Source organism: Cherax quadricarinatus, chromosome 14 (assembly GCF_038502225.1).
Source record: "Cherax quadricarinatus isolate ZL_2023a chromosome 14, ASM3850222v1, whole genome shotgun sequence".
NCBI lineage: Eukaryota > Metazoa > Arthropoda > Malacostraca > Decapoda > Parastacidae > Cherax > Cherax quadricarinatus.
This window is the reverse complement of record NC_091305.1, coordinates 12775232-12789169: the sequence shown is the minus strand read 5'-3', so window position 1 is coordinate 12789169 and position 13938 is coordinate 12775232. Positions and strand designations below refer to the sequence as shown.

Genomic DNA, 13938 nt, shown 5'->3' with positions numbered 1-13938 from the left:
TTGCCCAATATCTAAGTACAGTGGAACCTCAAAAATCAAACTTAATCCGTTAAAGGAGCTAGTTCTAAATTCGAAAAGTCTGAAATTCAAAGCAATATTTCCCATAAGAAATAATGGAAATATAATTAATCCGTTCCAGAAACCCAAAAATATTCACACAAAAAATACATTTTATAGAGATTAATTACAGTTTTACATACAACAAATACTATAGTTTATAATTATGTATAGTAATACATATAAAATAACATTTTTACTTACCTTTATTGAAGATTGGTGATGGCATCTGGAAGATAGGGAGGAGGAGAGAGGGAGTTGGGGTTAGTGTTTGGAAGGAGAATCCCCCTCCATGAGGACTTCAGGTAAAGCCCTCTCTGGGGTTACTTCCCTTCTCTGTCTTTTAATGCCACTAGGACCAGCTTGAGAGTCACTGGACCCCTGTCTCACAAAATAACTGTCCACAGTTCTCTGTTTCTGGCGCCTCTTTAATATTTCCCTAAAATGGGACATGGTCCTGTCACTGAACTTGTTGCAAAGATGGCTTGTTTCAGCTTGCTCAGGGTGGTACTTCTGCACAAACATTTGGACATCATTCCACTTGGCAGAAATCTCCTTAATCTTTGAAGAAGGCACCTCATCCACTCCCTATATTAACACCTTTCACATCAGCTTCCTTGATTTGTTCTTTCTTTGACAGGATAGAACCGATGGTCGACTTGTTTTTCCCATACATCCTGGCAAGCTCAACAAGTCTCACACCACTCTCATACTTCTGTATTATTTCCTTCTTCACATCTATGGTGTTTCTCACTTTCTTTACCAAAGGGGTACCACTAGCAAGTTTCTTTGGGCCCATGGCAGCTTATTTCACAGTCCCACAAGCACTAAACACAACGAAATAATCGTAAAATGCATGAATGAGAGCGCAGGTTAGTGTTCACTCAAGCATAAACAAAGCTAGACTGCTCACGGCGCCTGCGCGGGGACGCGGACAGAGTGGGCGGCAGACAGGTCCCGTACCCGGCGGTCCGAAAATAGGGGCACGTTCGATAATAGGGACACAGTTTGCCTGAAAAAATGGTCCTGTTTTCGAAACGTTCGATATGTGATACGTTCAATTTTTGAGGTTCCACTGTAGTGAGGACGAGTGCAGTGGCGAGAACTACTGTGCTGTTGAGGTGAACGATGATTCCAGAGAGAATGACATGCAACATTCACCAGTGAACCAGAAATGTGTGTGGTAATGTACCAGGTTGGAAAGTGCACAACATGCCTTACCCAGTACACAGTTGCCATGCACTTCACAACCATATAACAGCAGCTGCAGCTACAGCTGCTCCACAGTCACCCCCACCAGAAAGACAGCACAGTTGTTTCCATTCCATGTCATATTGATGACACAAACAGTGAAATAAAACCACACCGTACTTTGACCAAGCACTCTCACAAACTTACTTTCTTTGAATTGTTCTTTGATAATGCCCTGATGCAGCTTACTATGCAGTAAACAAATGATATCACAGGTATACAGTGGCAAATACAAATGCTTCAACATGATCGCACCTGCATGAATGAAAAGATACTACTGTGGCAGAAATGATTCTGTTCTTTGCCACAATCATGCTCATTCCACGTACATGAGAATAATTTTTTTTTCTTTTTTTTTTTTCAACAAGTCGGCCATCTCCCACTGAGGCAGGGTAACCCAAAAAGAAAGAAAATCCCCAAAAAGAAAATACTTTCAACATCATTCAACACTTTCACCTCACTCACACATAATCACTGTTTTTGCAGAGGTGCTCAGAATACAACAGTTTAGAAGTATATATGCATAAAGATACACAACATATCCCTCCAAACTGCCAATATCCTAAACCCCTCCTTTAAAGTGCAGGCATTGTACTTCCCATTTCCAGGACTCAAGTCCGGCTATATAAAATAACCGGTTTCCCTGAATCCCTTCACTAAAAATAAGAATAATATTGCTAAACATTACACAACAACTCATACATACTCCAGCATTTGTTGACCTTATTCCTCAAAACAGATTCCTGTTGCTGTTGTGTATATTGCAATTCTCTTACAGGGCAAATTCTGTTCAAAATCAGCAAAATTTTCATGTATAGCCTCTCCTCACTCAGCGATGTACTCGTTTACCAACGCCTTCGACTTACGATGGGCTCTCTGACCAGTATTTATATCTAAATAATGTATATTAGAGCTGATTTCCTCTATTCTGTTTATTTCAATATACAGTACACTATTGTACAAACATTTAAAAATATACCAGAAATGTTATAAATGGTGCAAAGGTGACATTAAAACAATATCAAAGATGGTTGACACAAACCCACTGCCATTATAGTATGCTCAACATATGGTGTGGTCTCAGGAACGGAACTCCATCTTTAAGAGAGGAGAGGCTGTATTTGAAAAACAAGTTCTGTGAGTTTTTTTCGCCCTTTCAGAAATTTTGTGATTAACAAGTCTTTGATACTGTTCAAAGGATAACTATCTTTCAAACAGTACATATTAAGCAACTAAAATCACTCTGTTTTCAAATTGTTCATCATGAGTGATTGCGAGTGGGGCATTGTCAGTGATCCGATTTTCTTCATAGGGCGGACAATAGTAAAAAAAATACCCAAAAATTTCTCAGGATCTCTGGTGATGTAATCAAGAAACTGATGGAGCTGTACATTGGTAAAGAACATACATGTACACTGTTCATTGATAGCTGGCACACAAGCCCTTTACTCTGTAATTACCTGCAAGCAAATGATATGGATGTTTGTGGTTTAGTTCAAAGATCAAGGAAGCATATGCCCAAATTCTATGTGCTTACCTAGGAAAAATCAGGTGCAAGCTTTTGCTGACAACATTTCAGGTGCATGATAAGCGGGATGTGACTATGTTGACCACCATTCACCCGAATGAAATGCAACATACCGCCAAGACAGAGAGAGGGAGAGAGTTGAACCCATTGTGAAGCCAATTGCTGTGATTGATTTACACTTACATGCATTTGGTGGACAAATGTGGCATGCAAATTGGTTTTTATGAACTGTGTGAGTGGACATGTCAAGTGGTACATCAAACTGCTTTTCCACCTTGTCAATATTGCCATGCTCAATGCATAAACTGTAATAAACAGGGTAACAACCGGCAAGAGACCAACCTATGAGCAATTCAAGTTAACCATTATCAGCCAAATCACTCCTAAATACCAGGTTTTACCAAATGTACCACAGCACCACCACATTGACAGCCATACATATTCATCTGTAACCTGTTAAACACTACCTAACAACAATTCCAGCCAAGAGAATAAAGCTACATGCCCAGTAGAGGTATTGTGAGTGTGCTAAGCTGACGAAAAGACCACCAACATGCTGGGACAAAAGATAAGTATGGGCAGACTGTGAAACACCATGCTGCATAAAACTCTGTTTTTAGGAATTTCTTCAGCTTCTTCACTTCTAACATCTTAGTGAACAGTATATATATCTAGTGTACATAGACTATAAGCAGTGAAAGAACAGACAAGAGTGCACTCAGCTCACATAATGAGTGTCCATGGTTCAATCCCTGGCAAGGGTGGAAACACTGAGCATGTTTCCTTACACCTGGGGACAGCAATGAACCTTCTTTTATACCTCTATCTGTACATCAGAGAAAAGGTTTGGCCGCTAATCAGCTGCAGCTCCAGAGGTAGGCTCAACTTCAAGAGAAGCAGAAACAAAAATTCCATGCAAACACATGGGAGCAGCACTCTATAAGTCTCTGTAGCCATGACTGCACTCCCACAGGAAGCACCATTCAGTATGACCCACAGCATCAATGGAGACCTGAATCCCCAACATGAACAGTGCCTAGTGGAAAACATCTGTAATAAGTAGTGCATAACAATCATCAATCTGAGAGTTTCGACTGTAACCTCAATCTTTAACATACTGACCAAAAACCAAGATTTATCTGAATGCAAATCCTCCAGCGAGGAGGCGGTTGGAGGCAGTGGAGATGTCCTGTCTAAGGGCAATTTGTGGTGTGAATATTATGCAGAAAATTCGGAGTGTGGAAATTAGAAGGTGTGGAGTTAATAAAAGTATTAGTCAGAGGACTGAAGAGGGATTGTTGAGGTGGTTTGGTCATTTACAGAGAATGGATCAGAGTAGAATGACATGGAGAGTGTATAAGTCTGTAGGGGAAGGAAGACAGGGTAGGGGTCGTCCTCGAAAAGGTTGGAGGGAGGGGGTACAGGAGGTTTGGTGGGCAAGGGGCTTGGACTTCCAGCAAGTGTGCATGAGCATGTTAGATAGAAGTGAATGGAGACGTACAGTATTTGGGACCTGACGAGCTGTTGAAGTGTGAGCAGGGTAATATTTAGTGAAGGGATTCAGGGAAACTGGTTATTTTTATATAGCTGGACTTGAGTCCTGGAAATGGGAAGTACAATGCCTACACTTTAAAGGAGGGGTTTGGGATATTGGCAGTTTGGAGGGATATGTTGTGTATCGTTATACATATATGCTTCTATACTGTTGTATTCTGAGCACCTCTGCAAAAACAGTAATTATGTGTGAGTGAGGTGAAAGTGTTGAATGATGAAAGTATTTTCTTTTTGGGGATTTTTTCTTTCTTTTTGGGTCACCCTGCCTCAGTGGAAGATGGCCGACTTGAGAAAAAAAAAAATGTAGAAACCTAGGCAGTAGGTTGGTAGACAGCAACCACCCAGGGAGGTGCTACTGTCCTGCCAAGTGAGTGTGAAACGGAAGCCTGTAATTGTTTTACATGATGGTAGGATTGCTGGTATCTTTTTTCTGTCTCATAAACATGCAAGATTTCAAGTATGTCTTGCTGCTTCTACTTACACTTAGGTCACACTGCACATGCATAGACAAGTATATACATGTATATACACACATGCCCCTCTGGGTTTTCTTCTATTTCCTTACTAGTTTTTTATTTCCTCTTCTCCATGGGGAAAGTGGAACAGAATTCTTCCTCCACGAGCCATGCATGTCGTAAGAGGCAACAAAAATGCCAGGATCAAGGAGCTAGTAACCCTTTCTTAGGGATTTTCTTTCTTTTTGGGGTCACCCTGCCTTGGTGGGAGACAGCCGACTTGTTTTAAAAAAAAAAACTTTCATTTTTCCTTTTGGGCCATCCTGCCTTGGTGGGATATGGCCAATTTGTTGAAAGATAATGTAGAAACCACAACATGCCTAACATTTTGGAAAATGCTTCCATAACTGTGATTTACTAAAAGATTTCCCACTTCTACTTAGCCACTGTGTTCTCAATAAATGTAACAAAAACACTGATAGATAGGTATAGATGTTTAAAAATGATGGGCATATACAGTATTCCAAAAATACAAAAAAAAATATTTAACATTTGATGAGCACACTTCCACCTTTCATTTACCATTCATACAAGAAATAACTGTGAAGACATAAATGGTTACAGGAAGAGTGACAAGATGTCTGAGCAATCATTTTAAATAAGAAATCAAGTTATGCAAAAGTTTGCCAGAGCTGAAGTACATACTCAATTTGAATATTTTTCTATACTGCACAACTTTTATGGGTGTCGGCAATTACCAGTGATGATCATAATAAATATTTACTAATTCATTTCAGCACTGCATAATGTATTTCAGCCTCAAGAAAATTCAGAATGGTAACTTATCTCTCAAAATAATTTCACATAATACTTAAGTCTAAATTGGTCTTGAGCAACCTTAAATGAGGTATTTATAAGTAATTTAGGAAACATTTCAAGATATACTAACATAAATACAGTAAATACTGTAAACTACAAGTTAGTGATTGACTTAAAAAAAAATTTCATTATAATGTTACTGTTAGAATAATACTTCTATATGAAAGAAGAAGATGCATAAATTATATTTTTCAAATGTTTAAATTACCAGGGATAGCAAATTATGCAAATTATATAATTAAAATTACAAATTAAAAAATTTTCCATCGAACCAGCCACCTCCCACCAAGGTAGGAGACTCCCAAAAAAAGAAGGAACACATTCTTCATCCATCATTCAGTTTTGATCAAATTTTATGTACTGACATCATGCCTCAAATAATTCCTCCTTTCCCAAAACTGCAACATCTGAATGGTGATGATAGCAACGGAATGAACGTTGGTGAATGTCTTTCCTCTTTTCTTGGGCCACCCTACATTGGTGGGAGACAGCCACTGTGTTAAAAAATAACTCTTAATTTTGTTTATATAATCTTGCATAATTTGCTTGGATAAATAAGTTACATTGCTCCCCAGCTAAATCTTAAGCTCTTGGAAAATGTACATTAGTGGCATAATTATAACCTCGTGTACACTTCGTAATTATGTTAAAAATACTGTGCTACAGCATGCAAACTTTGCAGTGCAAACTGAACCTCATTGATAACATTAATAAAAACATGTATATTTAGTGTTGTAAGTATTTGCTGAGGCTTAACATGGTTTAACACACATTCACTTTTATCTCAGTTACCCCTTACAAGCATACAAAATTTCTTATAATATTCTTCCTACTCCTTTCCCCAAGTACTAAATGTAGCTAAATTACTGAATTATTCAGTATATCACCATTTTAATTTATACTATACAGCTTATATGAAGTGGCTTCTCCAAACAGAAAGTTCCATCACTCAGCCTCTGTTTAACAAAAAATTATAAAATATTCTTAAATGTATAAAGTAGCATTTCATGTGCTACTTCAAAGAAACTCAATGTAAAATGCCACTGCAAATATGCAGTATTTAAAACCCATTCTATTCCATAACAGTAAGATAAACAAATACACTAAATGTTTTATGACAATGATAGTGGCATCATTACATTTCCATGACGAGCAACGTCCATCTTAGTCTCTCAAGGCAGAGCAACATTTTCACTGCTCTTGCTGGATGATGTAACAGATATAATTACCTCTGTTTTCTTTTCATATATAGGTAGCATTTTAAATGAAAAGAAAAATGTCCATGATGCAGGTATATGCATGGCAGAGCTAGAGTTAGGTATCTGCATCCCCTAAGCACTCGCTCTTCATCGGCAGAGAGTATAAAGCCCAATATTCACAACACTTTAAATTCACATTGTTATAGCATCTCAGGTCTCCAAATATCAAGGGAAATCAATCTGGGTAAGGAATTTTTGTTTAGAATAATTTTTTCTCTAACAAAATTATGTTTTAATCTGAAACATTATTTTCCATACCATAGCATCCATAGTATGGGTGGAAACAAGTCACTTACTTTGCTAATTATTCTAGCATTTTTATTTACTTTATCACTGGTACATTTATACATGTACTCTGCAGACCATTAACACACAGTATTTGCCCAAAGCTAAGACAGTCAAATGGGTGACTGTTTTAACAAGCCTTAACAGTGATTGTCTGACATATGTTTTTCTAGTGTGCCTTTATCTTCTATTTTACTGGATGGCATTGTCAAATGTCACAATTAATTAATATTACTGATAGAGGATAATCTAACCTAACTAAACTTAACCTAAACAAGAAAAATAAAAACAATTTGATGCAAACACTATGTAGGAAATCCACAAAGATAGGCTGGTACTCTGACAAAAGGTAGATTTTTAGTTTAATCAAAGCAGATTACTATGTTAGATTTACCAGTTTACGTTTTAGTTACCTATGAATTTTTGGCGTGCCCTAAACTTTTCAATAGGCCTTTGATAATGTGATCTACCGTAGGCGTTGTGCCTTTTGTGCTCAATGGATAATGCAGCAGTGAAGTGCAGGGCAAAACAAACTAAAAGATTTTTTCAAATACTTAAATTATTAGACAAATATATAGGTACTTATTTAAATTTTGTATTAAACAGCCCATGTAAACAATTAGTCCTAAATTTCAATGAAATACAACACAGCAAAATGAAATAAATCTATAATACAATAAATGACATTAAAAGTTAGCTTTACTTTTCAACTGGCAAAATATTTTTGTTACATTCACAGCAAGTTTGGTGTAGATATAATTATCATCAGTACATCATCAGGAGTTTGCAATGTTGCAGAAACAGACTAGAAAATCCAGGTAAATTCTGGATAAAGTAATTTCCCTGAATCAATCTGCCTGAATTTCCTGTTTCTGCAACTTTGCAAACTCCTGATGTGTTGACTGCAACATGAAAGGCCTATCACTCAACTCCCTGGTGGTTATTTTGCATCTTTTATCACCTGTTCGCAATTATTGCATTTAATTATCGTTAAATATTCTAAATCCTGACTACTACTACTAATACTACTACTACCATCCAATCTGCAAAACAATGAAAATTCACCAGCAGGCCTAAATTACAAAAGAATTCTTAATGCTGGTTTGTTATGAACAGGAAACAAATATATTACCCCAAGCCTCCATTAAGACTCGGGAAGCGTCAAAACAAGTAGTGAAATATTAAAGATATGAAATGTGTTTTAAGAAAATATACACAATAAAACAGTGCACTGTCATTCTTCAATAATAGAAGAAATAATTGCAGAAGTTTTAGCAATTACTTCTTGTGTAACATCTAATTTTGCTGGTTCAGTCTCACTGTTCAGCTCCTCGTCATCCACCGGGACCGACCGACTGCCACATGCAATCAATTCTTGATACTTTTTCCTGGCTTCTGGCACCAACTGCATCAACATTTGGAATTTGTCCTTAAATACAGAAAGAAGAAAAGATGAATAGAAATGTCAATGTTGAAAACTTTTTTTTAATTACACTGATAAATATGCCGCTCAATTACTTCTTTGTGTAAACTCCTTCATTGAGAAATAATCCAAACTACATACTGGTACACATTACAAAATATCAATCTAATACAAATATACCTCCCTCATTTGATAGTAATTTACACCTTTAACAAGCTTGTGCTAGTTATAAAAATCAGCTAATTATATAAGAATAAATAACTGCCACATTTATCTGAAGTGTTTTTGTAAGGTCTGGTGATTGTAACAAAGTACTCCGAGAAATATTTAGAAATATACAAGATTAGTACAAGTACCAGTAACAAAAGCACACTCCTCATGCACACAAATACAATGTAAAAAATCAGGCAATATCCCTAACTCATAAAATTATAAGACACAGCACTACATTTTAAAATGGGAAAAACTTCCATTAAAATTTACCTGAGCACCATGATAGCTGATTATGCCAAAACAGCTCACAGGGACCTTCTTCAGACAAAGTCTACCTAGGCGTTTACAGGAAAGAGCAAATATGACAGGGACACCATGACTATGAGCTTGGCCAAGCATCTTCTCAACAACCTCATCCAAGGCACCTGGTATGTAACAATCCATGAGTAAATTATTAAGGTATGTTTTTCAAACCACAGGAATATCTTATAAAATGTATCCAGAACAATATTCTAACCTACAGTTACAGATTAGTCGATACAGAGACTGCACATAAAGTATACTACACATTGCTTAGATTAATTAGTAGCTACATGTATATCTAAAATTCTTTGCTTCCTCTGTAGACTACATTAGGATTACTTTCAAAATATTACTAAATACATGCAACAGGATTGAATTCAGCATTTCTTCTGGAAAATATGTCATTATGGTGCCATCTGACATGTCAAGCCTTGTTGCAGATATGCAAAAAGTTTACTAAATATGAACGCCATCTTATGGAATTCATTTCATTGTTACTTGTTTGACACCAAAATGGGTAAAGGTTGTGAAGATACAGGTGACCATAGATTAGCACGGTAGTTATGTTCCTGATAATAGAATGTAAAAAACAATTGTGTAAGACGAGCTGAAGAACATATAGGAAAAACAGGGTTATATTCCTCAACACCCCAAAAAGGGTAATTTTTTCTTTAGGCCTTATAACTGTAAAAAAAGTGATAATAATGTAATGGTAGTTTGATGTAGTGATGTATTATATTTAATAAAATACCATTTACAGCTACAAAGCCTACAAAAATATTATTTCTTACCTTAAATTCTGGTTACTGGTGTATGTCAATTATTTTGAAACAAGTGGAGAGGGATGGTCTGGCCCTACAGGGCTGAGGTGGAAGGTTACAGATTATTGGCTGAGGTGGATGGATGAGGTTCGTACACTGATGCCGATGCAGTGTTGTCATTTGGTGATAGTTGTACTGAGGTATTCTGTATTGCATCTTTGGTCTATTTACTGAGCAGTATTTTATACTGTTGATGGTAAGGCATCATCAGTTGCTCCAGACCCCCACTTCAGAGTAGTGTTTCTGGATGCGTCAGGATCTTGTTAAGCAAAAAAGTATGCTAGATTAGCAGCAACATGGAACTACTCACATAACTGTGGCAGTGTTAATTTTTGTTTTTTTTCAGTCTCTTCCTTATTTTCATCTCTTGTCTGCCTCCCTAGTATATGGGCATTGATCTCTGCCAACATTTCCTCTGGACTTCTTTCTCCCTTATCTTCTAAGACAATAGTAATAAAAATCCTTATTTTTACAAATAATTTCTGGGGTTAGGAGGTGCAAAAATAAGAAGTGACCTTAACATGTACTTACATGTCCTTATTTGGATTTTTTGTGAACGAGGAGGAAAGTCTTGTGCACTGCAGGTGCCCACTTATTTGGGATCTAGTAGCTTAGAAGCAGTGTCAAATATATCACCAAATGTGTTCTCACTTCATATGTTGTGTAGTTGTGATTTGCTCCTTAAGCAGGCTCTTTTTGAATTGTTTAAAATAATGAGGTTAAGAGTGAAAACTAGTTTTTCAATTTCTTGTTTAAATAAAGAGGAATATTTTAAATTTAGAATTTTATATGAAGGAAGGAAGGGGTGTGGAGATGAGACAAACTGCAATATAAGGCACAACCCAAAACAGGTTAAGAACCACTGTTCTAAGAGCTCACTTACATCTAGCATATCTTCAAAGCCCTCACCTGGATATCTCCTTGCCAGTTTAACAATTTACTAGACCTGACTCTCAACAGAGGAAAAGTCTGTGAGGTTATTCATCACACACCAGACTACAATTCTCCCCAGCCTGTATTTAATCCCCATTGGGGCACTCCAAGCACTGAGTCAAGTGTCCATCGCTCCAATGAGTTCCCACATCACTTTTTCATCTGTACAGACGGGCCCCACTTTACAGCACTTCACTTTACAGCATTTTGTTAATGCAGCAGTTTTCAATTATACCCATTCTTCACTTATTCAGACTTCCTACAATAAATATATTCGCCACTCACTATAAGCTAAGGATGAAAATATTTTAGGGTGAATAATTTGTGCAATCTATGTACATTTTTTAGACCTAGTTCTACTGCTCTCTTAATACATGATAGTGTAAACATGTTATCAGGTTTCTATGTGCATTTGAAAGTGAAAAAGACCGTTACATTGATTTTCGCTTTACACCAGTAGCCCAGAACCTTACCTGCTGTATAAGCAGGACTCTCCTGTAGATGCACTTATTTGTCTTAACAAGTCCTCAATTGTTTGGTGGTGAAAACACAACCTTTAAATGTGGGTGCACATCTTCCAAGAGTTTTGGGTGAGCACAAGAATTAAAGATACTAATTTACCTGGTCCTTTGCTTCTTTGAATGTCAGGCGCTACGATGATACATGACATTTTCCCCATCAGTTTGGTTGTTTCCTTAAGACCACATACAAATCTTCGTCTGAAATTTGTTTAATTAAAGAAAAAGAAAGATATTAGAATAAAATTAGACAAATACTTGAAAATTAAATGTGTGGAATGACTGCAATAAGGGTTCTGAATGATTATGAATTTTCAACAGATCATTATAAACCACAAAGGAAGTGTTCATTAAGCTCCTTAATGAGTAACAAACCAGCCATTATAAATTAGTACAAATAAGTCATTTTGGATAGCTTTTTGGGGTTATCCAGGGTAATTTACACACGTTAGACTAATTTTTTAATTTATACGCTGGGCATTTCCCACCGAGGCAGTGACCCAAAAAAGAAGAAACACTTTTATCATCACTTATTACATCACTGACTTGCCAGAAACATGCATACACTATAATTCAAAAGCTGCAACATATCTCCACTCCTCTTCAGAGCACAGGCACTGTACCTCCCAGGACTCAAGTCCAGCTAACTAACTGCAAGTTAATTTATTTCGTTCCAGCCTATCTACATGTCTGAACCAACTTAACAATCCCTCCTCAGCCCTCTAGATAATACCTTTAGAAATCCTGCATCTCCTTCTAATCTCCAAGCTACAGATTCTTTGCATAATATTCACACCACATATTGCCCTCAGTATGTATGATAATTGTACTTATGTGTACCTGTACCTAAATAAACTTTCTAACAATAAAGGTTAACTTACCTAATACGAGCTTTAGTTGGATCTCGTTTATAATGACGCTCCTGGAACTTCACTAAACTTTCCACCAACTGCTGAGTAACCCGATCTACATCTTCAGTGATAACATGATCACAGTACCTAGAAATAAAAATTACAATATTTTATTATTATTATTGCATTCATCGCAAGCACTGAAACCTTAAGGAACATACAGCACATGGAAAACAAAAAGTAATCAGTTCTTCCAATTCAAAAACAACAGACAAAGTTTGTTTTTCTCTGAATTGTCCTTTACTGTTACAAATGGGTCATAACAATCTCCTCTTTATTTACCACAACTGTAATTATCAGCTACCAACCTCTTCCCCCGGCCTTCCTATTAGTCCATTAAATCAAAGGTTTAATGTACTTCCAGTCAGGATTACCTGACTCAACTGTTATTAACCCTTAAACGGTCCAAACGCATATATACGTTTTTTCAACATCTGAAATTATGTAAAAAAATGTAGATCTTCTTTTTTGTTTTACATTTGAAAACATGTAAAAAACTTTTATCTACATTTTTTTTGCTATATTTGAAAATATGTAAAAAAAAGTAGATCTACTTTTGTAGCAATACGAATTTGAACGTCAATCTCTTTGGACCGGTTAAGGGTTAATAAAAAATAAATGATTTTCAAAATACTACTTACTCTCTAAATTTTTTCTTATGAATAGGGTTTTGCAGTGCTTTTAACTCTTCTGCAAGACTAGATAACTTTTTAGATGTCTCTGGATCACTATGACTGTCAATAATATTCCCTACTGGAACAACTGGTTCATTAGTCTCTGTTTTTTCATGATCTTGCACAGCTTTTTCTACCTCAGCAGTGTCTATAATTTGTGCTGTTGCTGAAGATTCTGTCACTTTTGTAGTGTCTTTCATAGTAGTCAGATCTGAGTCTAGTTTCTGTTTGTCTGTCTGAGTCATGTCTGTTGTCACTATCATTTCAGCATTTTCCTTCACTTCATCCTGTGTTTCTGGCTCACATTTTCCATTTAGCATTTCTTCAGCGAGTTCACACACACCTATTACAACTTTTCCACCTCCACTGTCACTCTTTTCATTATAACTTAATTCAGAAGACATAGCCTTTGAGCACTTCTCTTTCTGCTCATCATTATTATCTACATTGCTTTCTGCACCATTTTTATCCAATTTATCTTGTTCACTTATGAATGTTCCTTCATTGCTAGCTATATCTAATGCAGAAGCCATTCTTCTCAATTCCTTGTTGGTCTCCAAGCACATTACTTCTGGCTCTGGAAGAGTTTGTGAAAGCGTAATTTCCTGTTTATCTGCTCTTTCTTGAGCTCTCTTGGCTTCTGAAAAGGGAAAAATATTACAGATAGAATTTGAGTACAAAATGTGTTAAGAAGTAGACCATTGATTATCCAGCCCCTTCTGGGTAGGTAAAGATTTTCAACATTTGAAGATCAAATAATTTTTTTATACAGTGGAACCTTGGTTTTCGTTTTCCCTAGTTTTCGTTGAATTTGGTTTTTGACAACCTTTTTCGTAAAAATTTTGTCCCAGTTTTCATTTATCACCTCGGTTTT

The 13938-nt window shown here is 36.5% G+C and overlaps 1 protein-coding gene across 3 annotated transcripts in view; it reads right to left on the bottom strand.

Annotated features, from left to right (window-relative positions):
- Window positions 1-8187: 8187 nt before the first annotated feature.
- The window catches only part of Sbp2 (SECIS-binding protein 2), a 33146-nt gene continuing 27395 nt past the window's right edge, over window positions 8188-13938 (bottom strand). For 2 of the 3 annotated variants that reach the window (XM_070084863.1, XM_070084862.1), the window contains exons 5-9: window positions 13032-13704; window positions 12361-12477; window positions 11583-11680; window positions 9175-9329; window positions 8361-8697 (exon numbers count right to left, since the gene is read on the bottom strand). In XM_070084863.1, coding sequence (XP_069940964.1) covers window positions 8503-8697; window positions 9175-9329; window positions 11583-11680; window positions 12361-12477; window positions 13032-13704 — 1238 coding nt within the window. In that variant the 3' untranslated portion in view covers window positions 8361-8502. Of the gene's footprint in view, window positions 8698-9174; window positions 9330-11582; window positions 11681-12360; window positions 12478-13031; window positions 13705-13938 lie in introns of all 3 variants that reach the window. The other variant, XM_070084861.1, reaches the window with a different exon arrangement.